The following is a 27542-nucleotide window of genomic DNA, read 5'->3' as shown; positions in this document are numbered from 1 at the left end:
ATAATTTTTTTTATATTAAAATTGACAACATTTTTAGTTTAATACAAAAGTAGTATATTGGTAAAAAGTATTTGACAATATTTTTAATTTAATTTGATAGACTAATACAAAACAACATTTAAATATTAATTTGGTAAAAAAAACTTAAATAATCACAATATCTTGTAGAAATAGATTATTTAACAAATATTACTTTTCCAAATGTTAATTGGAGTCTGACATACTTTAAAGTATTTATGGTAGGAGTAATTTAGATTAGAACAAATAATAAAACTAAAAATCTTTAGGTAATATGTTTAAAAAAATCTGTACATAATAATTGTTAACCTAAGATTTGCGCCTCTGCGAATAATGCCGCCGACTCATTGGCACGTAAAAAGGAATCTCAAGTGGAAACGTTTCTTAGGATGATCAATATTTTTGGTCATGTTACTTTGGAATAATTTAATCCGAATAATAAGCTTAATTTTTTTTTATAAAGTCACGTTCCATTTTATTCTATATGCGGTTAACAAATAGGCAATAAATTATTATAATAATAGTACGTACTTCGTGGAGATTCCAACAGCAACAAAACCCAGAAAAAAGAAGAAGAAATCTATCACAATGATTTCACGTCGTTAACATTAGAACATGGGAAATAATTTTCAGTGATTGCATGTTTGAGGGAAGCTTCAAAGAAAGTTAAAAAGTTTATTTTAACCGAAGAGTAAAATGAATTTATTTATTTTTGGTTTGGTTTGGTTAGAGTGTGAAAACAGTGAAAGAGACAAAAGCAGAAGTCAAGAAACGCATAAAAGCAGCTTAGTATTAGTAGGAGAAGCGGAGAAGTAAAGAAAAGCGTTTTTCCTTTAGGCTTTTTGTCTTTTTCTCCTTCTCAAGAGTGATTCAGAAGCGACTTGGTTGGCCCTTTTCTCTCTAAATATTTGCAACTTTATCACTAATATAATACTGTCTTAGATAACTAGTTGCCGTGGGGTTGTTGAGTTTGTGCCTGATTCAACCTTGCACCTTTTATTTGCTAATATCTTTGAAAGAGTCAAACTTTTTGATGTTTTTGTTCCCAAATTCGAAGACTTAATTTTGGTGGGTTTTGATTGTTTAGTGAGAGGAAAGAAGAGTTTTCAGAAGATGGGTTCTTATGGAATGCTTGCCAGAAGGATTGTGGAGACTGAAATGCCAATCATGGTTCAGGTATTCTTTCAATTTTCAAATCTGGGTTTTCTTCGTTTATTTTTCCCAATATATCTGCCTCAATCCCTGTAGTTTTAATGTTATACTTGTTTTGTATGGCGGTGAAGTGTTTTGAAAGAGTTTTTTTCCGGTATTTTTTATGATGTTGAGAGGGTCGTTGGTGTTGTTGCAGATACAGCAATTGATCCGAGGAGCGAAAAATGCTGTGTCACTTGCGCAGGTTTGCCTTTTCTTTTACCAATGTCTTCTGTGTCTTATTGAAAAAACCCTCTTGTAATCAATGTTAGTGCATTTAACATGTTGTGTTGTTTCGGTTTTGAGGATGGTGGTGGTATTGAAAAATGAGATATGAGATTTTTTTTATAAAAAGGTTTCTCTGGTATTTTTTTTTTTGGGGGGGGGGATTGCGTGGGTGTTAAATAACAATGAACAAGACATTGGAAACTGAGATCAGCTTTTTAACCTTGAGCTATATGATTTGTTTGGCTGCAGGTTTTAGTAAAATGGTTCCTTTGTTCTTTCTTTATCTCCTTTGTATTGTTAATAATCTTAGTCTTTTCAAATTTGGGTTTGTGGAGGCTAGAGTTTTCGGCAAAATATTTTCTTTTCTATTATAATACAAAATATATACTTGTCAGTTCGGTCATTGACACATATTTGGACATAAGTTGCACATACCTGTATTGGACACATATTCATAGCCAACACTCACTTCCAAGTCTGGGTAACATAGAAAGCGCCTGCAGTTTAAAATCAGCTTATGCTTTTAGGTTCACTTCTGGACTTTTTCATTTAGATAATTTTATAGCTTTTATTCGATTGCATTTGTTATTATATTAACTTGTCTATAGTTGCATTTGGCTGAGTTGCATTTGTTTCTGGAAATTCTGTTCTGCTAATTGTGCTACCTTTCTAACTTTCATTGAAATAATTGTAGGGAGTGGTTTACTGGAAACCACCCAAACAGGCTTTGGATAAGGTTAAAGCACTTGTAGAGGATCCTTCAGTTAGTTGTTATGGTGCTGATGAAGGTCTTCCTGAACTTAGAGAAGCATTGATAAGAAAGGTATAGTTTCTAAAGAATGTCATAAAATTGTGGTTTTCTTGGTTGTTATCGAACCGTGGAAGAATTTCATGACACTGTAGACTGAGCTTTTTGCCGCCATTGTATGTACCAACAGACAGTTATGGCAGTGCGTGTCATGTGCACTTGTTTGATACTTAGCCCTCTCTCCAGACTTTGGAAAAGCTCATAGGGGCTGTAAATTTGGTTGGTAGGCTTGGATTGATGGCCAAACCGAGCTTCATTCTAGTTGTCCGATTAGCCTCTGGACAGCCCAAGTTTATGATTTTTGCATTGCTTTTATGTGTATCATTATAATATTTTTTAACTGAACATGACTGTGATGTTTACAGTTGGATGCATGTTGTGAAATATATGGGAAATAAATTAGACAATGAGTTCTTGGAGAGAGAGACAAAGCTCAAAGATGATTTTTTTTATAGGTATTATTAAAATCTGGTTGGATTTGAACACATTGCCCTAAAAAGCAAGCCACAATAAAGATGACTTTTTATCACTGTTTAATCTTTCTGTGTTTATATGTTTGGATTTTGGACTCTGCCCTAAATTTCTCTCTGATATATTAAAAACTCCAGTTGAGCTTATTGGCCTTGTCTTGTTAGATATGTGTTGAGTCTTTGTCAACTTGCCCAGGTCTCTACAATCTGTGAACAATGTATTGTTTCTTTGGTTCATTTTATTGACCTGTCATTCTTTTCAAGACTATCAAGCATTGACCCAATTATTTCAATTGGCCATAATTGTCCTTTTTTGTTGTTACTTTCATCAATGGCCCTGTTTTGCACAAGTTTCCTCTTCAACTACCCCCATATTGCTTTCAAATGTTGGTCTAGACTCTTAGTAATGTTTTTGTGGTCAGTGTCATCGTATACACCTATTTCTTATATATTGTTAACAACTATGGTATTAACATGATGTAGAAATTTATAGACCCTGTGTTCATCTTAGCCAAAAGGTAGTAAAGGCATGCCCTAAAATGGTTCCCTGTATTTTTATGCAGTTACGTCAGGAGAACAATTTGCAGAGGTCTTCGGTGATGGTCACTGCAGGAGCAAATCAGGTAAAGCTGTAGTGCCTTCTAGTTTGTTCGTTATATTGAAGGTATAGAGAGACAAATTGCGACCTAGCAGGTGATATGTACACGTATCACTTTGGAAGGTCAGATTCGAGATCAAATTGGATGTTACGAACAATTGTTTGAAGTTCGAGGAAAGCAATATAGCTCAATCTGCTATTTAGCTTGTTGCATCCTGCTTTTAAGTCAATGTTATAACTTTTGAATAAAATTTGGCAAGCTGCTTATTCTTACGAGATTCTGCAATAAAAACTAATTTTGGTTGCATCCTTGGTGGAATAGGTTAAGCCTTTTGAATAAAAACTAGTGATGGGTTTGCAATAATAAACTTGTATGCATGATCTGCCTCCATTTCACAATGGATAAAAATTTCATTCTATTGCTGATTTAAAATGTAAAATGTAAAGCTATCTTTCTTTTTATTAGTCAAATGTATGAATTACCTCTCAGGACTTCTCAAACTATCCTTTTTTTTTGGTCTTTGTAACAGGCATTTGTGAATCTTGTTCTAACACTGTGTGATGCGGGGGATTCGGTTGTCATGTTTGCTCCATACTATTTCAATGCCTACATGTCCTTCCAGATGACAGGTGTCACTAAGATATTAGTAGGTCCTGGTTATCCAAAGACTCTTTATCCAGATGCAGGTACAAGTCATGATAAGCTTTTCACTAGATAGCCCTTTAATTGTTTATCAAAGCTGCTGCATTGATTTTAGGGGCGGAGTAAGTTGTCTAATGATGTTGTCCAAGATTACTGGTTAGAAAGAGTGATTTTTATTTGTTCACTTGCGGCTCTGGATTTGCTGTTGTTAGTTTTATTTGTCTTGAGAAAAGAGAACACAAGTTAGAGTTAGAGCCTATGTTCCACGGGTTTGCCGTTGTTCTGGTCCTGTTTATTGTATGTATGTTTGTAGTTACAAAATTGGTTGATTTCAATTGAAGAGCTTATGTGACCATTACAACAATTAGGTAATATAAGGGCAAAAGGTTTACATGCATAACAAAGCACATAATGTGTTATAATTTGGACCAGGAATATCATGTGTACTGTTTTAGATGATTTATCAAAGCACATGATGTGTTATAATTAGGACCGGGAATATCATGTGTACTGTTTTAGATGATTTATCAGTATTGTCTTAATTTTCAGACTGGTTGGAAAGGACATTGCTGGAAACCAAGCCTGTCCCAAAGCTTGTTACTGTTGTTAATCCTGGCAACCCATCTGGAACCTACATTCCCGAGCCGCTACTTAAGGTCTCTCACTTGTTCTCTACTCACTGTGTTTGTGTCTGTTTTCATGTGGCAGCGTAAGTGGGTGTGCAAACATGCATACACATATACAGCTTCCTTCTGTTAGTCATGCTTTTTGGAGTAACTGGTTCTATTTCTTGTTTCATTTTATGATTCTTAATTCTTTTCTCCTCTCTTTTTCTCTTAATAGAGGATCTCAGATATATGCAAAAATGCTGGTTGCTGGCTGGTTGTAGATAATACATATGAGTAAGTGTCTCCTGTTTCTGTTATAGATGCATTCCATGTGATAGATCCTTTGTTTTGTTTCACCAAGGCCTTGTATCCTGATCAAGGTGTTGAATTCCAATAATTGAACTATAGGACTTTGAGGCTCTTTAAGGATTTAGGTTTCCTATGAAAGTGTAAGGAACTATTCCCCTCACTGCTGAACATTTAAATGACATGTAACACGACATTAAGATATTGCGTCATACTAGATTAAGCAAACCTACTTTAAAATTCTGTTTTCTACTGCTAGAGTAATGTCACTTTTAGCTTAAACAACTTTGAAATGAAAATATGCTTGCAGTCTTATCTTGGGGACCATACCTTCCTATTTCTCCTTTCCCATGGGTACAGGATACAATAGCAGTTTATGTAATAATGAATTTTGTTTGCATTTTGATAATCAAGGCTTGTAGATTATTTCCCAGAGTCCGCAGTGTGGAAACCTGTAATTCTGTATATATTGTCTGTAACAACACATACGCAGGTATTTTATGTATGATGGTCTGAAACACTCGTGCGTGGAAGGAGATCACATAGTCAACATCTTTTCTTTCTCCAAAGCCTATGGAATGATGGGATGGCGCGTTGGATATGTAAGTGACTTAGTTTGGTTTGTCAAATTTGTTTTATCTTGTATCTGTTACATTCTTCATAGTTTGCCATCAAATATTTGTATCCATCCATCTAAGCGTGTATGAATATGCATGTAGATTGCATACCCCACAAAAGTGGAGGGCCTTGCAACTCAACTTCTCAAGGTTCAAGACAACATACCAATCTGCGCTTCGTTAATTTCTCAGCAACTAGCTCTTCACTCGTTAGAATTGGGACCTGAATGGGTTCGCGAACAAGTCAAAGATCTCGTGAAGAATCGAGAAATAGTTATAGAAGCACTGTCACCATTGGGTGAAGGTGCTGTGCTGGGTGGAGAAGGTGCAATTTACTTATGGGCGACGCTACCAGAGAAATGCATGGATGATGTGAAGGTGGTTCACTGGCTTGCTCACAGGCATGGGGTGGTTGCGATCCCAGGGAGTGCATGTGGGTCCCCGGGGCATTTGAGGATTTCCTTTGGTGGGCTCATGGAAAATGACTGTAGAGCAGCTGCACAGAGGCTGAAGACAGGATTAGAAGAATTGGTAAAACATGGATTGGTGCAGTAAAAGCTCTAATTTTACATTGATTTGAATATACAGAATTTGTGCCCCCGGCTTCCTTTGAATAATTGAACATTCTAAGTTGCTCAGAATTGGAGCTGCGGTTTCTGCTCTGTATATTGGAAAAAGCACTTGCATAGATGCATGTATAAATTTCCGTACATTGATATTTAATACATGCAATTACTTTTTAACATATTTTGATAGTGTACATCCATTATTGTATTTTGTTATAAAGGAGAGGATGGCTCGAAGATATGAGAAAAAGGATATAGATGTTGAGATATAAAACTCACTTGATGCCGTCACTCAACTTAATTCGATATATGGTTGAAGTTAAGTCAGTTTCAATAACTATATATATTATGCTCAGAATCTGGATCAAAAGATGAGAAATCATTCTCTGCCAAAAGCAACCAACAATTATCATATACATTCAACATGTAAAGACTTACTTGCTTTTATTTTACCGGTATTGATGATTTATATAAATGAAATTAAATTTTTTAGTTTGATTGATATCAATACTGTTCAGAACCAAAAAAAATACAAATTTGAGTGCTGTTAAACATATTTTATCAAAATTTTAAGTTCATTTTCTACCCTTGAATAGTATAAAAGCATTTTAACACGCTCGAATGCTCTGATAATAATATAGATATCAATTAAATTGAGCCTCATGCAACAATTTAAAAGTAATTTTTTAATTAAAAAATAAACTGACTCCTAATCTCACCGCAAGTTATCATTAAGCATGTGAGTGAATCCTATTAATTTTATACGGGAAATTTAAAAAATTATCAGGATGGTGACTTCGCTTTTATTGGTATATAGTATGGAAAAGTTATACGATAAAATGTTTTTAAAAGAAGGAAAAGGAATCCGTTCTTTCCTTTCCTGTAACGACCGCTCTAAGGCTCCTCCTACCACCACCCCTTCTCCACCCATCACCGCCGCAGGCTCATAATTGAGGTATCAGTCGACCAATTTTCAGTCTGAGGAATTGATTTAATCGGTAACCTTTTAAGTTTGTCCATTCTTTTTCAAGGTTTGAATATTCTTTCTTTTTAGCGAATGGGGAGGATCTCAGTAGCTCACAAACACGAAGATTAAATGCCCTCCCGCGTCAGTTGATATTCGCATTGTTCAAAAGAGTCTTCGAAAGGCTGCCTTCGCAGTTATTCTTCTTATACCATCAATTATAAATCTTAAAATGGATTTGATTTGGTAAATTTAGGGTTTCAATTTCAAGTATAATTTTCTTAATTAGGGCTATTTTTTGTTTAGCGAAATAAGGTTTTAATGTTTATTTGTCAACCATTTTGCAGATTCTCTAACATTGTTATTGTTATTCAGGTTAGCACTTTGAATAATTCTCATACTCTGTATCAAAACTAGTAAGGTAAGTAACTGCTAGTCACTTGATTGCTTTTTGGCTCTCTTGTTATATTAGAGCTACATACTTCCTTGTTCTTACAGTTAGTTCTATTCCAAAACATGTTCTCCAGTTTTAGTTTTTACTTTTAACTTGTGCATGTTTTGAAAATGAACTGAAATCTTTCAATTAGCTTGTTGAACCTTCAGTCGATTTTTTAGTTGAACCTTCAGTCCTCCTAGGCGCCAATCTTGTATATTGCATTTATGATTTTGGAATTCTCTCCGTTTTTTCAATATTCAAGAGCTCCTATTATTTTTCATGAAAACCTTAGGAGTTTAAATGCAGTGAGGTATTCTAATGCTTGCTTTGCAAGAACTTTCGACTTTTCTTGGAAGTTTCTAATTCTTATTAATTTTTTTTTCTTGTGAGTGAGTTCCTATGGTGAGGTCTACCATGCTGATTGCAATGGCATGGTTAGTTTATACTTTTGTTTAATGCTTCGGGCTATTAGAGTTTTATCTTGTATGTCATGTTGTGTTGTCTCTATTTAGCATAAAGGAATTAGGTTTTGAACTATCTATGTAATGATTTGCCAAAGGCATCATGGTGAGAACTATTGAGTCTCTTTTGAATTGAGCTACAACTACACTTTTTCAATTGATATGTGCACTAGTCTATTTAAGAGTTGTTTCAAAATTAAATGAAAAAGTAGTTGCTAATTTTGTCGGCGGTAGTGGTTATTGAATTAAAATTGGATGCAGTGAAGAAGTTCATAGATGGAATTTTCAAGTGCGGTTTTGGTTGAGTACAAAAGAGAAATAAGCAACTTTTAAGTTTTTAAATTTTTAAAAAATTTTTTACTCTGTATCAAAGTGTAGAATTGAGATGGCTCTTGATATGATATGGAATTGATTGCTTCTGCAATTCCTTTGCTCTGAATATGACAGCCACATAATGGGTCAAATTTGTTTTCATTGTGAGATAGTTTAATAAATAAATTGCCTAATCTTGTTGGTCAGTGGTTACACGAATTGAAATATCTAGTGTGGCATTGTGTGCATTCCTATGCCAATGATTTCAAGTCATAATTGAACATACTTCAGAAGCAAATAATGTATTAAAGCAGGTATACTGGCAATGTTCACAAGTATGAAAACATGTTGCACTTATAGTTCTATTTTTAGAAATACATGTCTAATATTATTTAAATTTTCGTTTTCTATTTTATTTTTATGATGAGGATTTATTTGGTTTTTTTGGACATTGTGTATATGTGTATGTTTGAAGATAAATATTTATTTTACATCTACCTTTCTAATTTAACAGAAAAGATCAATTTACTCTTTGATCTAACGTATGGGGACTAATTTGCCCATTTTTTTAGTAGAGGTGGCAAAATGCAATTAGACTCCTACTACAAGGGCCTCCATGTTACTTTTACCACCTTAACTCGTTCTAAAATATATTGTATATTAATCACAACTTGCAAGAAAAGAATTCGGTTTGAAACTTCATTAGAAGTGTTTGTTGCACCATGGATTTGTAACCAAACTTAACCTTTTACCATTTTAGAACAAGATTTTTACATGGATTTTTTGTATGCTTTTCATTTACATCTATATTTACAATAAACAGACCTTGATGTAGGGACTCTTATCTAATTATTTTTTCTCATTTGGTCCTGAAACTGAAATCTGTCTAAAATTTGTATTGATTTTATTGGATCTTATGTCAGAATAAAGCAGCTATCTACAGTTTTAGTTCCTTCACAATGAGCAATTGCAACATGACTAGATTTCGTGCTGTTCACTGTAAAGCTATGGTTCCCTGGTCCATGAGCAGAAGGTGGAGAAATGGATGTCAAAGAACCCTTTCCAACAGCACTACACATTTCTCTCAAAACACTTCACTTACTGTCCATGCCCCAACATCGATAGTTCTGGCTGTGAACCTTACCCCATTTGATGCACCTCAACGTTCAGATGAATGGTTTGCCCTTCGTAGGAACAAGCTGACCACAAGCACCTTCAGTACTGCTTTGGGTTTTTGGAAAGGAAAGCGCCGCTCTGAACTCTGGCACGAAAAAGTTTTCGCATCGGAAACACAAGTTCTCGAATCTTCTAAAAGGTGTGCTATGGAGTGGGGTGTGCTCAATGAAGTAGCTGCTATTGAGAGGTACAGAAGTATCACAGGTCGTGAGGTTAGCTCTTTAGGATTTGCTATCCATTCAAAGGAGAAGTTTGACTGGCTTGGTGCGTCACCGGATGGTCTTCTTGGTTGCTTTCCTGGAGGTGGCATCCTGGAAGTGAAGTGTCCTTACAACAAAGACAAACCCGAAACTGCTCTGCCATGGTCAACCATGCCATTCTATTACATGCCTCAGGTTCAGGGTCAAATGGAGATAATGGACCGAGAATGGGTTGATTTGTATTGCTGGACACAAAATGGAAGTACGATATTCCGCGTGCATAGAGAACGTAATTATTGGGATCTTATACACAGCATTCTGTGGGAATTTTGGTGGGGAAACGTAATTCCTGCTAGGGAGGCCTTATCACTGGGCAAGGAGGAGGATGCCAAGACATATGATCCTTCATCCACACACAAGCAAACAGGGCTTGCAATTTCTAAGAGCATAAAATTAGCTAGTGAAGCAAAGATGTTCTGTAGGGAGATTGCAGGTCATATTGAATTTTATAGATGATCCTAAGTTGGAACCTCATTAGTCATTGCACTTTTGCCATATTTGTTATTTATTTTCCACCAAATATTTATTAAACGGCATTGAAGAGGCTATTGCATGTTTATAATTATGTTGGACGTCTGGCAAGATCAATGAAGTACATATATTGTTAAATGTAAAACAAATCAGAACTTTCCGTCCCCAAAATTGTTTCTTCCTCCTAATTGTTTTCTTGATTTCTTTCTTGATGACTTAGATTGAGGTTTGGATGGCTCAGTATTCTGTGGAACTCCTGTGGAACCATTAGCCATGTTTGATTTCAAGTTAAACTATTAGAATTGTTAGCTGAGGTACTAGCTTAACTCTTATCCCTAGCTACTGCACGTTGAGATCTAACCTGAGCTGCTCTCTTATTCTTTCTTTCGGGCTGTAACTTGACCTTTCTCTTTGGGAGCCATCTTTCAGTCTCGGGTGGAGGACCAAGATTTGCCGGGTCAAACCAATTGGGATACCTTGGCTTTCACTTCCTCCGTTTCTTTGATCTGTCCTTAGTTTTGCCTTCCACTTGCGCTTCAGCTAGCCCACCACGAGGTGCTCTCCTTCAACATATTTTGCCACAGAAGTTTTCTCCTAACCATCGACATCAACCCCCTTCAAACCTGGCAACGGCTTCAGTTGCTTCCTATATTCCTTGTCAATATTCACATGAGCAACTGTAGTTATTAGCCCGGCTAATGCTTCCATGACTTTTTACAAGCTCCTTGAATAGATGTGCAACATCCTCTTCCTTGCCATGCCTCTTGCATGATAACATTGAGCTGCTCGTCTTCAGTCATGGTAGTTTTCCACCATTTGATTGCAGAGTTAAGCACAGCAGCTGCACCATTTTTGTCTCCAGCGCTATTTTGAGAGAAACTGTGGTGATCATGTGCTGGATATCAGGCACCTCAGAAAGGGATTCAGCCGCAATTTGAGGGTGGCCAGCAGCAGCAATCTGTGCCCCTGCTAAGAGCAAGAGGATGATCTTCTTTTAATGAAATTTCCTAGCTAGCTCACCTAACATTTCTTCGGCTTTCTCTGCCTTGTTTTCTCTCGCTAGTACAGGCAGCACGCTGTCAGGAAACAGCTCTGGCAAAACAGCAACAAGTTTCCGAGCCTGTAGAATTTCACTAGCAAACAGAAGAAATAAAGAGAACCATCAAATTCATTAGCGGGCTGTCTATGTTCTCAAATAAAGAACAAAAGATCAAAAGTGAGAAATGCAGAACCCCAAAATAGAAAACCTGATCCATCTTGTTTGCATGAAGAAGTAGAACAGGATTTGCATGTATTATCTCTCTTTGTTAGCTTCAAGTCAATTAATTGCATGTTCCAGCTGAAACTTCTTCGATTTTTTCTCATTTAAGCAGATCAAGCTTCTTTAAGCTATCAGATATATCTTTTGGACCTTCCGCTGCAATAAGGTTGTTCACTGCCACTGCAAGTGATGGTTTATCAGCCGCATTTCGGATTATAATATCTGTGTAAGTAGATTAACAAAAATGAACCCATCTTAAAATAACCTTGTGATATTTTTACTGCTTTTATCATCATTATTGGTATCATTATAGCTAAACATGTTTACTAATATATTTTTTAACGTCATAGCTCTCATATTTGTAGGCCTATTTTTGTAATATTACTCCGAATCTTGATAGCATTTATAGTTAAGCATGTGTATATATACATATTATAGGATTGAAGGGTGTGCAAGCTGCTCAGGAACTCTTTCTGCACTGACAGTGATAGTTGTAGCTGCAGCCTGCCAAACATAGTTTTAGGGAACGAAGCAAAATCAGATGCAGAATAGCATGCATTCAAAAGCACTGACGACTGGTTGGTACTAATTACCACTTTTCTTTTCCTTTTTTCCTTGAAAATTTTGTTTATTATTACTAATTTTTTAAAATCTAATTGGATTGTGATAAAAAAACACAAATACATTATTAAAACATGCTTTTTTTTTCAAAATTTATAAAAAATATATAAACTTTTAAACACGATTAGTGTGTCCAAATTCTTGGCATGTTTTATTTGGCACAACATAGATTGAAAATAAAAACATTAACCTTTTGTACATGTCCACGGTTATGACTAAAATTTTATTTTATTAGAGAGAAATGTCTCTTCATTTTAATACAGTACTTGTAAAAGTTAAATGCATGAATTCTTGGATAAAATAAAATATTAGCATTTGAAAAGCTAAGAGCAAAGAAAGGGAAACCAGCAAATTATATTTAATTTAAGTCCAGTAAGAAGGCAATCGGTTAAGTCTGTCCCAATAAAAGGTAGGTTCATATTGGACTTCCTGAAGCCTTTTGGGCAATGGCACCTTTTGAATGTTCTTACTCAAACCAAGATGAGCCATGAGAAGTGCAACGCGGGTGAGCAATTCCTCACCTTGCTGGAGTTGCCTCGCATGTTCTTTCCACGAACACTGAGCCGCGACGTAAGTCAGCATGTCTAACCACACGTCCGCTATCAGTTTCTATTTATCTTCGTGACCCCATCTGAATTGCTCTAACAGTGTCTGCAGTTGGACGGCGATTTAGCACCCTTCAAAGAATGCCGACTTCTTCAAACTTCCCATCTGGGCAAAGAGTGTTTGAGATCCTATGTCAATCCCAAACAACCATCTGATGACTTGTTTAAAATTGGACTCATCATGGACGAAGTTCTTGGCTTCAATGCAGGTATCATGATGCCTTATTTTATCAATGCCTTGGGGAAGCATTGCAGGGCATAGAAAAAGAAGATAGATCATATAATCCAATAGGAGCTTACTGATTCTGCAATACTTACCCAAGTTTCCCGGCTCAAAACCAGTGATGATCATCGTTGAAAACGTCAGTAGCGATATGCCATAGGAGGAGGCTGTGGGTGAATTCCACATCGGTTATACTCCAACCAAAGTCATCAAATTTACTTTTCTCAGACAAACTTGAAGCAGTCTAAGGTCCTTCTTAGCTATTTGTAATTAATTTAAAAATATTATGTTGGATTACCTTTTTGGTTTATTATTTTGGGCAGCCCAAGGTCTGTTTTGGGCTATTCGTAAATTAATTTAAAATATTGGACTATTCGTATATTGATTTAAAATATTGGGCTGGATATTAAGCATTTTAACATAATATATATAAATATTAAAAATATTTTTTTATTGCCATGTCTTTCCGTATCCGTGTCTTTTTTTTTTTAAATTATCGTATTATCGTGTCCTTATCGTGTTGTATCTGTTAACATTAATGGAAGACAATTAATAATGGTTGCCATTAACATTAATGGGAGACAATCAATAATGACAACCACCAACTTTGGAAAAGTGGCAAGGGATAATTTTTTTTGGTCCTTGAGATAATGGGCTATTTATTGTTTGGTCCTTAAACCTCAACTATAAATAGGCCTTCTCATTTCTCATTTCAATTTATCCCAACCAATCTTTCTCTCTTAGTTTTCTCTCTTCTCCCATTTGTTTGTAATATTTTGGAGATAGTAAAGTTATCATCTGGTGTTAGTGCCTGAGGACGTAGGTATAATTTACCGAACCTCGTTAAAACTCTTATGTTCTTTTTGTCCTATTTTTCTTTCAATATTTGAGGGTATAATAGTAGTATTTAATTGTGCTATTAAATTACTATAGAAGGGATATTCTGACTAAGGAAAGACTTGGTATTTAAGAGATCCATGTGATCCACCTCTCTTCCCTGGGAATTGAACTTTGTGTGATTTTTTAGTACAATAATTTACACGCTTCCGACCCTATTGGAACAACAAGTGGTATCAAGAGCCGAAGGTTAATCGTAGTATGCTCTGTGGTTGCAGTTTAAACTGATCTTCCCCATCAGAAAAGATTTCCTTAGGTATATTGAAAGATTATGGAGAAAACGGTCGGTGTAGGAGCTTCAACATCGTCCATGTGGACAAGACCGACAATTGCAAATGCAAGATTGGCCGTGGAGATCTTTGATGGCACGGGCCATTTTGGTATGTGGCAAAGTGAGGTTCTAGATGCCCTTTTCAGCAGGGTCTAGACATTGCCATTGATGAAGAGAAACCAGATGATGTACAGGAGAAAGATTGGAAGGCGATCAATCGGTTGGCATGTGGCACAATTCGATTATGCTTTTCTCGAGAGCAGAGGTATGCTTTTTCAAAGGAGACTTCTGCAAATAAGTTGTGGGTGGCACTTGAAGAAAATTTTTGAAGAAAAACAGTCAAAATAAGCTCCACTTGAAGAAAAGACTGTTTCGCTTCACATACGTCCCAAGTACCACAATGAATGATCACATCACCAAATTTAATCAGTTAGTCACTGATTTGCAGAATATGGATGAGACATTCAAAGATGAAGATTTGGCTTTGATGCTGTTGGGGTCACTTCCTGAGGAGTTTGAGTTCCTAGAAACTACTCTACTTCATGGCAGGAGTGATATATCTCTGAGCGAAGTCTGTGCGGCCTTATACAGTTATGAACTGAGAAAGAAGGACAAACAGAAAAACTCAATCAGAGATACAGAAGCTTTAGTAGTCCGAGGTCGTTCATACACTCGGAAGAAAACTCAAAAGGGGAGATCAAAGTCAAAGTCCAGACTCGGGAAAGATGAATGTGCTTTTTGTCATGAGAAAGGCCACTGGAAGAAAAATTGTCCAAAGCTGAAGAATAAGGGAAAAGCTGCTGTAGATGCTTGTGTTGCTAAGCATGATACTAGTGACTCTGAACTATCACTGGTTGCATCATCATCGTCGTTCCATTCAGATGAGTGGATATTGGATTCGGGTTGTACTTATCATATGTCCCCTAACCGGGAGTGGTTCTCTGATTTAGTAGAACTAAATGGAGGAGTTGTTTATATGGGCAATGACAATGCCTGTAAAACTGTTAGGATAGGTTCAATCCAATTAAAGAATAAAGATGGATCAACCAGAGTTCTGACTGATGTTCGGTACGTGCCCAGTTTGAAGAAAAATCTCATCTCATTGGGAGCCTTGGAATCCAATGGTTCAGTTGTTACTATGAGAGATGGGATTTTGAAAGTGACATCTGGCGCACTTGTGATATTGAAGGGCATCAGGAAAAATAACTTGTATTACTACCAAGGTAGTACAGTGATTGGAGCAGTCGCTGCAGCTTCCGGCAACAAAGAATTGGACTCAATACAGTTGTGGCATATGAAGTTGGGACATGCCAGCGAAAAATCCTTGCAAATTCTGGCAAAGCAAGGATTGTTGAAAGGTGCAAAGACTTGTAAATTAAAATTTTACGAGCATTGTGTTCTGGGAAAGCAAAAGAGAGTGAAATTCGGTACTGCTATCCATAATACAAAAGGTATTTTGGAATATGTTCACTCAGATGTGTGAGGGCCTTCCAAGACACCTTCATTGGGAGGAAAACACTATTTTGTTACTTTTGTTGATGACTTTTCCAGAAGAGTTTGGGTGTATACCATGAGAACTAAGGATGAAGTGCTTAGAGTTTTTCTTAAATGGAAAACTATGATCGAAAACCAGACTCGCAAGAAAATCAAGCGGCTTAGGACGGACAATGGAGGGGAATATAAGTGATCCGTTCTTCGATGTGTGCCAAGAGTATGGTATTGTTCGACACTTCACAGTTAGGGATACACCACAGCAGAATGGATTAGCAGAGCGTATGAATCGAACATTGCTGGAGAAAGTTCGATGTATGTTGTCCAATGTTGGGCTGAGGCTGTGACATACACTGGCCATCTTGTTAATCGTTTGCCATCATCTGCATTAGAAAGAAAAACTCCTATGGAGGTATGGTCTGGAAAACCGGCTACAGATTATGATTCCTTACATGTGTTTGGAACCACTGCATATTACCATGTGAAGGAGTCAAAGTTAGATCCGAGGGCAAAGAAAGCTCTCTTTATGGGAATCACTTCTGGAGTGAAGGGATTTCGTCTTTGGTGCTTAAGCACAAAGAAAATGATCTGTAGCAGAGATGTTACCTTTGATGAATCTGCCACATTGAAAAAGGTAGCAGATAAAGATATTCAGACGAGCAATACTCCACAGCAGGTGGAGTGTACTCCAAAACAGGTGGAGTGTGAGCAGATGGGGATTTGCCCAGTTAATAAGTCTAATTCTCCAGCCACAATGGAGGAATTAGAGGTTGAAGAGGTTCTGACCCAAAAACCACTAAGTACACCAGAACCAGTTGCAGTTGCAAGGCCACGGAGAGAAATTCGTAAACCTGCTCGATTTACTGATATGGTGGCCTACGCCTTTCCCGTTGTTGATGATATTCCTATCACTTATCAAGAAGCAATGCAAAGCTTAGAAAGTGATAAATGGAAAAGCGCCATGGATGAAGAAATGCAGTCTCTCCGGAAGAACAATACTTGGGAGTTGGCGCAATTACCGAAAGGTAAAAGGGCAATCGGATGCAAGTGAGTATTCGCAAAGAAAGATGGATCTCCTAGCAAGAAGGATATTCGCTACAAGGCAAGATTGGTAGCTAAAGGCTACGCTCAGAAGGAGGGAATTGACTACAATGATGTATTTTCCCCTGTTGTGAAGCATTCCTCCATTAGAATTTTGTTGGCCTTGGTAGCACAGTTGAATTTGGAGCTAGCTCAACTTGATGTTAAGACGGCTTTCTTGCATGGTGAGTTAGAAGAGGAGATCTATATGACTCAGCCAGAAGGATACACAGATGCTGGTGGTAGAAATTGGGTTTGTAAGTTTAACAAATCGCTATATGGATTGAAGCAATCCCCGAGGCAGTGGTACAAATGATTTGATAGCTTTATGAGAAGGCAGAAGTACACAAGAAGCAAATATGACAATTGTGTATATTTGCAGAAGCTGCATGACGGATCTTTCATTTATCTACTCTTGTATGTTGATGATATGTTAATCGCTTCGAAGAGCCAAAATGAGATAGATAAGCTGAAGGCTCAGTTGAATCAAGAGTTCGAGATGAAAGATCTAGGTAAGGCCAAGAAGATTCTCGGTATGGAGATAAGTAGAGATAGACCGAGAGGCAAGCTCTGTTTAAATCAGAAGCAATATCTGAAAAAGGTATTACAATGTTTTGGTGTAAATGAAAACACAAAACATGTAAGTACCCCACTTGCTTCTCATTTGAAACTTAGTGCTCAATTATCTCCGAAGACTGAAGATGAAAGAGAATATATGGCGAAAGTCCCATATGCTAATGCAGTTGAGAGTTTGATGTATGCGATGGTGTGTACGAGGCCTGACATTTCACAAGCTGTTGGAGTTGTGAGCAGGTATATGCATGATCCTGGAAAAAGACATTGGCAAGCTGTGAAATGGATTCTACGGTATCTTCGAAAAACCGTAGATGTTGGTTTAATTTTTGAACAGGATGAAGCACTTGGTCAGTTTGTAGTTGGATATGTTGATTCCGACTTTGCTGGTGATTTAGATAAACGTCGTTCAACTACGGGGTATCTGTTTACTCTTGCGAAAGCCCTAGTGAGTTGGAAGTCTACCTTACAGTCTACAGTAGCTGTGTCTACTACAGAGGCAGAATATATGGCAGTTACAGAAGCTGTTAAGGAGGCTATTTGGCTTAATGGATTGTTGAAAGACTTAGGAGTTGTTCAAAGTCACATAAGTTTATATTGTGACAGTCAGAGCACTATTCATTTAGCGAAAAATCAAGTCTATCATTCAAGAACCAAGCATATCGACGTAAGATATCACTTTGTGCGGGAAGTCTTTGAAAAAGGAAAAATTCTACTTCAGAAGATTCCGACAACAGATAATCCCGCAGATATGATGACCAAGGTGGTAACAACAATCAAGTTTAATCATTGTTTGAACTTGATTAACATCCTGAGAATTTGAGCACTTTCAGGTGTATGGCGCTCGAGAGCGCATTTGTAGGCACTACAAAAGATAGCTTTATCGAATTTGGGGAGTTGAAGGAAGTGTGTGAAGATGTGATTATCCTAATCAAATCTTCAAGGTGGAGATTGTTAACATTAATGGAAGACAATTAATAATGGTTGCCATTAACATTAATGGGAGACAATCAATAATGACAACCACCAACTTTGGAAAAGTGGCAAGGGATAATTTTTTTGGTCCTTGAGATAATGGGCTATTTATTGTTTGGTCCTTAAACCTCAACTATAAATAGGCCTTCTCATTTCTCATTTCAATTTATCCCAACCAATCTTTCTCTCTTAGTTTTCTCTCTTCTCCCATTTGAGAATTCTTAAGGAATTCTATTTGTTTGTAATATTTTGGAGATAGTAAAGTTATCATCTGGTGTTAGTGCCCGAGGACGTAGGTATAATTTACCGAACCTCGTTAAAACTCTTATGTTCTTTTTGTCCTATTTTTCTTTCAATATTTGAGGGTATAATAGTAGTATTTAATTGTGCTATTAAATTACTATAGAAGGGATATTCTGACTAAGGAAAGACTTGGTATTTAAGAGATCCATGTGATCCACCTCTCTTCCCTGGGAATTGAACTTTGTGTGATTTTTTAGTACAATAATTTACACGCTTCCGGCCCTATTGGAACAACAGTATCCATATTGCGTTTCCGTGTCCATGCTTCATAGGCACTAACTCTTCCCTGCTCCAACTCAAATATGTGATTCAGTTTATCCCCATTTTGTCTTATCGCCTCCTAAAGCCCCCTGTGAAAGCTCAACTTCCAGTTGGGAACCTTTGTCACTAGATTGAAACTCCATCCCCATTTTGCTAGCTTGGAAGAGAGCCCAAACCCTCTCCCCATACTTTATAATCCCAACAATGAAGATTGGAATGGCTAAAATGAGCATAGTTGGGGCTGCTAAAGTCCAGAATTTAACATATATAGAGAGAGCCACTCCACTGGAAACGGAGCCCAAAGAACTGTCGAGGCCAGCGATCATTGTGTGAGAAAGAGCGAGCTGCGATGGTAGTGGCTCCACGAAGATGCATGAGCAAGAATGGGGTCCAAAATAGAACTGGTGGATTGGTTATTCGCTCCTTGTTAGGGTAGTCAAGGTAACTCTGCGTAGATGTATGCCGCTGACTCTGCGTAGATTCCCACAACTTACGAGTATAAGTTGAACAGTTAGGCTGAGGACAACCATTACCCAGAGTTCCCATTTCAGCCAAAGCGCTACCATCACCTTCGACATCGATTTTAGAAATGCAGCATCCTTGATCTCTACGAACAGTAGAGCAGTTGCAACTGGAATTAAACATATGTTATAAGGAAGGACAATAGGATTGTGGAAGGAATTCTAGAGTCATTAACAAAATGGAATTTGCTATTTGGCCCTTTGGAACGTGGATTTGAAAAACAAACAAAAAGAAAAAAAAGCCTTTTTATTTATTTATTTAGATTTACAAATCCAAATTTATGCTTTGGATATAAACAAAGTAGGCTTTGTAAACTTAAAATTGATTTAATTTTAATAATTTGTTTGGAGAGTTAAATTTTGAATTTGGATTTAAATTTAATTAAATGAAACTTTATCTTTATTTCTAATGTGTGATATTATGTAAAGATTAAATGAATTTTTTATGTTAAAAAGAGAGAGGAATATTTGATTGAAATTATGTAACATGATGTGGTGTGGGTAATTTTCTAAATTTAATAAGGTTAATCTAACTCTTATATTCTAGAAAACATTGACTAACATTTGTAAAGAAATATTATGGATATTGTGCTAATGTATTGATTGTATATAAGTTTCTGAACTCAAAATGGTCAAGTCTAGATAAAGAATATGATTGTGTATTTGAGCAGAATAGGTTAATGGAGCATGAATTGAAGCCCTTGCTTGGTTTTCCAAGGAACGATCAGGTTACCAAAACAAAAGGCAGAGTCAACGTTAAGTTAACACACACTTGTTAGGCTGCTCTGCTTTTATTACTATAAATACGTTCCAAGTTCCAACTGTCTTCACTCACCAACACCGACTTGCTGATCCCAAAATCAATGGACAACCGGAGTCTCCATCGCACTCTTTTTTCTTTCCTTTTTCTTCTCTTTTTTTGTTTGGCTACCTCAACAACTGTAACCACCACTTCTTCACATGTAACATTAAATCCATTACAAGGTAACATCCATCGCCTTCGTAGTTCAGTTACGATGATGAGATTTGAATATCTGAGGATGGAACATGCGGGCATGTTGCAGGTGTTTTCTGCTCGGTTATAGATTGTGGGCAAGGAACATGTCAAGCTTCCAACAACTCACTGCTTGGATTTGACTGCCTTTGCAAACCTGGTTGGAAAAAGATTCAGATCGGTCCTTTCACCTTCCCCTCTTGTCTTGTTCCTAACTGTCAGTTTCCCCTTCTCTCTCTCTCTAAGATCAAAGCATCCTTAAGTTTTTTAACTAAAATTAAATAACCATTCAAGTTTTCTTCTTTTATTGCAATCTCAAATTTTTATTTTTATTTGATTAAAATAGATTTAAATCATGATTAAATTTTTTTTCTTTGAATTATAAGAGGAGGGCAAATAACAACGCAGCTAGCGCGGTTCAAACTCAATCCACATCTGGGGCAGTAAACAACCTGACCATCAAGCCCTTTAAAAACTTCTTTAATTGTACATAAATATTTACTGGATAATTATATAATTTTAATTAAACCCTTTTAATATGTTAATTAGTGGTCACAGTTTACTTATGGCTGAGCTTCCATTCTGCCGAATATCGGCCTAACTTTTGGTTCGTCTTAATTATCTTAGAAAACAGCGGCATGATAAGCTTGTGAAATTATTTATGTGCAACTTTTAAGTCATTATCTTCATTAACATTCAATTAATTTGCGAAAAACAGTCAAATACAGAAAATTAGCATGAATTTGCATCTATCTTTGTTGAGAACAAGAAAATTAATACCCGCAATTATAATTAAACAATTGCAGGCACAGTCGATTTTGATTGCGGCAAAGGATCTCCACCGCCACCTTCTCTTCCACCACCACCAAATCAGACTAACAGTATAAATAAATCATGTTACTCGTAGAAATTTCTGTTATATAAGTTTTTTTAATTTTCTTTATAATATCTTTGTTAAACATCTATGCTTAACATATATTCAAATATGAATATAGAAGTGTATATCATCTTTCAAATATAAAAAGAAACTGAATAAATCAATATCTAATGCTTTGATTGATGAAAATTGCTTTCAATTACTCTATTTTTAAGAATGGTGGTTAATATTTATACAAGCTCCAACTCAAGGAATTAAAGAAGGTGATTTACTTTTGACAGATTGTGATCTTGTTTGGTGCGGTGATGGGGAATGTGTGAGTAATGGAACTGGATATATCTGCCAATGCCATCAAGGCTCTGAGAATTTGTTTAATTCTTCTGGGCTAGCCTGTTTTAAACCATGTAAGTTGCCACTACCCACTCTCTTGTTAGGTTAAAACCCAGCAAAGAGAACCGAGTATAGGAGTTTAAATACTTCAAATTCTGAACTTCTTGTTGCAGGTTACTTTGGAGCTGACTGCCAGGGCCTTGGCTTGAATTTTCCCTCTGGGAATCCGCCGCCGCCGCCACCATCACCCTCGTCTAATAGTCCAACCTCATATGGCAATGGTAACTACTTTAAGTTTAGTATACTATATATGTTTTCTTAATAAAGAAACTTGAAAAAAAAATTGCTTACTACTATTAATTATTTACATATTCTCGAATCAAATCCAATCATAAATACTCAAGGTGAGTCAAAAAATAAAATACCTAATTTTTTCTTTTACTTGGAGTCAAATAACCCTTCAAGCCAGCTGATTAACAAAAATGAACAGTCTTAAAATAACCTTGTGATAGTTTTACTGCTTTCATCGTCATAATACTGATATCATTATAGCTAAACATGTTTTGAACGTCATAGCTCTCAAATTTGCAGTCCCTATTTTTGTATTATTACTCTGAATTTTGATAGCATTTATAGTTAAGCATGTGTATATATACATGTTATAGGATTGAAGGGTGTGTCAAGCTGCTCAGGAACTCTTTCTGCACTGACGGTGATAATGGTAATAGCAGCCTGCCAAACATGGTTTTAGGGAACGAAGCAAAATCATATGCAGAAGAACAAACATTCAAAGACATTGGCAACTGGTTGGTGCTAATTATGACTTTTCTTTTCCTTTTATCCTTGAAAATTTTGTTCACTACTACTATTTTTTTTAATATTACAATATCACCCTTGGATATGATAATATAATTAGACTCTGATAAGAAAAACTGCAAACACAATATGAAAACATGAATTTATCAAAATTTATAAAAATATATAATCTTTTAAACACTATTAGTGTAAATGTCCAAATTCATGGCATGTTTTATCTGGTAAAAAAGGAAATGAAAATAAGAACACCCACAAGCAAATTATATTTAATTTAAGCTAACTAAGAAGCTAAACCATCAAGCTTGTCCTAATAAAAGCTAGGCTTAAGACTTTGTAGAGCCTTTCAGGCAATGGCACCATTTGAAATTTCTTATTCAAACTAAGATGTGCCATGAGAAGTGCAACGTGGGTCTGCAATTCCTCGCCTTGCTTGAGTTGCCTCGCATGCTCTTTCCACGAACAATATTGAGCCGGCATAACCCAGCATGTCCAGCCACAGTTTCCCTATTATCAATTTTTATTTATCTTCGTGATCCCATATGAAATCCGATGCCAAAGTCAATTGCTCAGGGATTTGGCACCCTTCAAAGAATGTCGACTTCCTCAAACTTCCCATGTCGATAAAGAATGATCGGGATTCAATGTCCATCCCAAACACCCCTATGATAGCTACCTTGGATTTCAAGTTTTCGAGGCCGAAGTTCTTGGCTTCAATGCAGGTATCATGGTGCCTTATGTTACCAATTCCAATCGATATAATAGCTGATTTTATTACGGTAGAAATTAATTTCATTAAAGCTAATTTCACCACTCATTCAAATCAACGCTAAATTAGGATTTCCAGAAGAATAATTATGTGAGTATAAACTGTAAGCAATGAAAATTGATGCAACTATGAAAATACAATAGATTAGAAAATTAAACCCACGTCAGCGGCCAACACGGACAGCCACAAACAAATTATCAAATATTCAAATTATTATATTTAATTTTTATTTAAAATTATATAAAATATTATATTTATAAGAATAAAATTACAAAATAAATAATTTAAAAAAGCAAGATTTATTTTTATTAACACTAATATACCAAATAATATTGTAATATAATTTCAGTATTTGTAAAATTCAATGACAAAAATTCAACATTTATTTAGTGTTTTTGGAAGTAATAAAACAATAAAATGAAAAAAAATTATTAACTTTTCATTTCATTTTATTGCTTTACTATTTTAATCGATTTTTTATATCAATATCATATTTGAGTTGTAATTATTTCATTGCTCCAAAACAATATCCTTTTAATCACATCATTTAAAATGTTCACACATCAAATTACCATGTTAGTATTTCTGTTAAAAAAAATAAGTAATTTAACTTGAAATTAAATGCCATTTTGAATTATGTCATCATGGTATTATTCATGATAAACCTTTTTTTTTTCTCATCAAAAGGAATTTTATGAAATATAAAGGAGAAACATTACAGACAGTACTTCACAACAATCCACTCAATTCACAAACAATAACAATCCCTTACCATATAGAAAATAAGGAACTACCATCAATTCCTCCTTTAGCCAGGCGTCACCAAGGTTGTTTCCATGAGATGCAAAACAATCAATAGATTTAATTAAAGATCTCCAAAGCTGTCAGGGCCTTGTAGACGGACTAGAATACCATGTCACAATAACATGTGAATTGGATACAACAATTAAATACCGATTATTTTTCCATTTTATTTTATCTAAGATCCATAATATTAATAGAATCGCATCTACTTCAGTTTCATTAGACTTCTTGTTGCCTAGAGGGCCATAGAATAGCTAGATTTGAACCATTATGGTTTCTTTAACATGCGACTAACACTTCTTACGTTCACTTTACTTTGCAAAGCATCATTGACACTTAATTTAGGGGGCCTTTCAACAAAGACGTCCATATAATCTTAAATCGAAACTTTCTATATATAATAGAAGGTACACAAAATGCCAGATTGTTCCACCTATATCAAAGCATAAAATTTACTAGTACAAAAATTTCAAAATAAAATTACAACTTTATTCAAATGATAACCCATTCGAGAAAAGAAAATGTAATATGAATTACTGTGAACTATAAAAAGAATGGTGCATCCTCTCTCACGCCACAATAGATTAAAAAGTTAAACCAATGTCAACAGCAAACATGGACGGTAACAAATTAGAAAGATCAACTCAGAGTGCCATTAGGACTAGTTATCGGTCCCAGAGGCATCGAGCCTGCTGTTGGAGATGGTGTACAATTAGTGAGCACGCCTAAAGTAAGAGATGTTGCCAGGAGTGTTCAAAATATTTTTTCAAATTTAAGATGAGTTTTCGAGCTTCAACAAGTAATTTAATTCTTTAACAAATTTAATTATATATAAGTATAATAATATAATTATACACGGTGAAATAACGTGATAAAAAAATAAAAAAAAATTATAATTTGAAAAAAGAGTTCTTAGCTTTGATGCACATGTTCAAAATTACTAGAAACTTTTTAGTTTATTGGAATTAAATGGGATCCTCATGTTAATATTATCTAATAAGGAGCTATCTTTCCTTTTATTCTTTTTTTTTTTTACTTCTCGTAGAACTTTTGATTAAGATGGTATCATGAGTTAATCGAGTATCAATTCAATTGAAAAAAAAAAGATTTATTTATTTTTTTCTAAAATGATAACTAATATTAGTCTTTTTACTTATTGCAAAGCTTATAATTGAATTCGTTTCACAAGTTAACCAAGTATCACCTCAACTCAAAAAAGATTTATTTACCCTTTTCTAAAATTATAACTAATATTAATCTATGTAACACCCCTAACCCATATTCGTCGCCGGAACAAGGTTACGAAGCATTACCAAAATTTGATCAGATACAGACATTTAATATCATTCGTGAATCACATCAGAAATCAATCATATACAATCATATTGTCCCTCATTTAAGCTCTCAAGGCCCAAATTATACATTAGAAACAGGCCGACACTAAACCGGATACTCAGAGAATTTTTCACAAAATTTAAATTTTTTCAAAGTACAGGGGACACACGCCCGTGTGGTCAGGCTGTGTGAGCCAAGAGACATGCTCGTGTCTTAGGTCGTGTAGGCATTCGAAATAGGGCACACGGCCGTGTCCCAGCCCGTGTCCGTACCCCGTGTAACTCTCTGACTTAGGTCACACGGTTAAGTCACACGCCCGTGTGCTAAGTCGTGTGTAGGTGCAGGGGTCACACAACCAAGCCACACGCCCGTGTGCCAAGCCGTGTGAAAAATCTTGAGCATTCTGTTTTGAATTTTAAAGATGCAGGGGACACACGGCCGAAACACACGCCCATGTGTTAGGCCGTGTGTCACACACGATTGAGACACACGCCCGTGTCTCTGCTCGTGTGGACAAAATAAGGCCATTTCCAAGCCTTATTCCTCACCCAATTTGCCTTCCACCTACATAAATACTTTAACACATTTATAAGCCAATCTAAGACATTTAAACCAAACCAAAATAAAGTCTTATGCATGAAATATCACTTCATAAATCCATATATTCAAGCTTACCTATTTGACCAAAAATGCATATAAACATACTTATGAAGTTTACTATCAATTAACCATACTAAGCACTCATATCAAACATGAAATTATCTCATATATACACATTCAAACACATTCATCACAAGCCATTTCAAATGGATAATTACAACCAAAACATTTATATGCCAACATTGGCTATTTAAACCTATACATGCCATTATAACCAAAATTAATTTACTATTTATACCAAAATGAGCCGATGGATAGTGTGATGTGTCTCCGACCAGCTTCCAAGCTACTATAAAACAGAAGAAATAAACAGAGTAAGCAATTAATGCTTAGTAAGTTCGTATAACATGAAATTAACTTACCATTTAATTCACATTTAAGGTAAGCAAATAAACATGCTCAAGCCAATTTGGTCATTTTCCTAAACACATATCCTCTTCAAGCATGTTAGTCATGTAATTCACTTGAATATCAAGAAACATGTATGAGCTCATCAATATTCAATTTCCACATACATGTATTTATCACCACAAGTATTCATGAACATGTACATATCATATCTTTGTATTTCAAGAATTTCTCATAGTAATTCATCTTGAATTCATATCATCTCATATTTGAACTTTACCCGTTGAATCTTTTAATATATCGATGGATACAAGGGTAATACACATGAAGTGTACAAATCTGAAATCCGTCAATTCATATTCGGGGGTGCTTATTTGAGCATATAATCGAAAAGTTCTCTCTCGAGCCATATAACAGGAAGCTCGTGTGAGCCATGTAACCGGAAGCTTATCCGGGCTGTATAACAAGAAGCTCATAAGAGCCATATTCGGGAAGCTCATGTGAGCCAATAACGGGTAGCTCCGAAGAGCCATTAATCAGGAAGCTTCGAATAGCCATGTATCGGGAAGTTCAATCAAGCCATATTGGGAAGCTTCGAAGAGCCATTAATTAAAAAGCTCCCAAATAACCTTTAATCGAGAAGCTCACGAAGAGCCATATAACGGGACGCTCATAAGAGCTGCGGTGTGCCCATAACACATGCAAGATCACAACCAATCGGGATGCTCTGAAGAGCTATTAACGGGAAGTTTGCAAGAATCATATAACAGGAAGCTTGAGAGGGCCAAATATCGGGATGCTCATGAGAGATAATAACGGGACGCTCTTTCGAGCTATGGTGTGTCCGTAATATATGCAAGACTACAACCAATTCTGGAACCCTGCATCAATCGAATCTCATTTATCCAAACGAACTTATTATTTATCAGGTATTATCGAATATGTTTCAATTTCATACATATGGAAATTATACATTTCACATATACAACATCCAATTCAAACATATAAATATACACAATTTAGTTACACAAACTTACCTCGACAATGTTCGTGTACGCAAAATCTTACTAATTTAACACTTTTTCTTTTTCTCGATCTATCTTCATATTTGAGTTATCCGGATCTATACGAATGAATTTAACATCAATTTGATACAATTCATATTCAATACAATCCAATTCATATCTTACGCAAAATTACCATTTTGCCCCTATACTTTTAATTAATTTTGATTTCGTCCCTAAGCTCGAAAATGAAATTCATGCAATTTAATCATTATTCCAAGCCTAGCCAATTTTTACATGTAGCATTTGCAGCCCATGTAATTCATAAATTTTAGAATTTTTCCATGAATTTTACATCTTTACAATTTAGTCCCTAAATAACAATTTCATCAA

General features: G+C 35.8%; 3 protein-coding genes and 1 pseudogene across 6 annotated transcripts; 3 read left to right on the top strand and 1 right to left on the bottom strand.

The window, feature by feature from the left end:
• Positions 1 to 605: 605 nt before the first annotated feature.
• Positions 606 to 6232, top strand: LOC107906496 (aromatic aminotransferase ISS1). 3 transcript variants are annotated; one of them, XM_016833503.2, is made up of 10 exons: positions 606 to 902; positions 1106 to 1194; positions 1367 to 1414; positions 2132 to 2260; positions 3279 to 3338; positions 3844 to 4000; positions 4506 to 4612; positions 4800 to 4858; positions 5364 to 5472; positions 5680 to 6232. In XM_016833503.2, the coding sequence occupies exons 2-10, from the start codon at positions 1132 to 1134 to the stop codon at positions 6040 to 6042; spliced, it is 1095 nt and encodes a 364-aa protein (XP_016688992.1). In that variant the 5' UTR covers positions 606 to 902; positions 1106 to 1131; the 3' UTR covers positions 6043 to 6232. The 3 variants fall into 3 exon arrangements, with proteins under 3 accessions (XP_016688992.1, XP_016688990.1, XP_016688991.1); XM_016833501.2 differs by having other exon boundaries at positions 5590 to 6232; XM_016833502.2 differs by having other exon boundaries at positions 650 to 1194; positions 5590 to 6232.
• An 825-nt stretch (positions 6233 to 7057) lies between these two features.
• LOC107906495 (uncharacterized) lies at positions 7058 to 10278 on the top strand. The gene is made up of 3 exons (XM_016833500.2): positions 7058 to 7213; positions 7365 to 7392; positions 9150 to 10278. The coding sequence occupies exon 3, from the start codon at positions 9186 to 9188 to the stop codon at positions 10116 to 10118; it is 933 nt and encodes a 310-aa protein (XP_016688989.1). The 5' UTR covers positions 7058 to 7213; positions 7365 to 7392; positions 9150 to 9185; the 3' UTR covers positions 10119 to 10278.
• Positions 10279 to 10370: 92 nt separating this feature from the next.
• LOC107902761 (uncharacterized) lies at positions 10371 to 11274 on the bottom strand (annotated as a pseudogene).
• Positions 11275 to 19760: 8486 nt separating this feature from the next.
• On the top strand, positions 19761 to 22410 carry LOC107903241 (delta and Notch-like epidermal growth factor-related receptor). 2 transcript variants are annotated; one of them, XM_016829281.2, is made up of 6 exons: positions 19761 to 20199; positions 20280 to 20426; positions 21016 to 21090; positions 21368 to 21490; positions 21590 to 21697; positions 22082 to 22410. In XM_016829281.2, the coding sequence occupies exons 1-6, from the start codon at positions 20079 to 20081 to the stop codon at positions 22165 to 22167; spliced, it is 660 nt and encodes a 219-aa protein (XP_016684770.1). In that variant the 5' UTR covers positions 19761 to 20078; the 3' UTR covers positions 22168 to 22410. The 2 variants fall into 2 exon arrangements, with proteins under 2 accessions (XP_016684770.1, XP_040949628.1); XM_041093694.1 differs by lacking the exon at positions 21016 to 21090 and having other exon boundaries at positions 19856 to 20199.
• The last annotated feature ends 5132 nt before the right edge of the window (positions 22411 to 27542 follow it).

This window comes from Gossypium hirsutum, chromosome D05, assembly GCF_007990345.1.
Source record: "Gossypium hirsutum isolate 1008001.06 chromosome D05, Gossypium_hirsutum_v2.1, whole genome shotgun sequence".
In the NCBI taxonomy this organism is placed as follows: Eukaryota; Viridiplantae; Streptophyta; class Magnoliopsida; order Malvales; family Malvaceae; genus Gossypium; species Gossypium hirsutum.
Note: the sequence above shows the minus strand (reverse complement) of the source record. Positions and strands in the feature narration are given on the sequence as shown.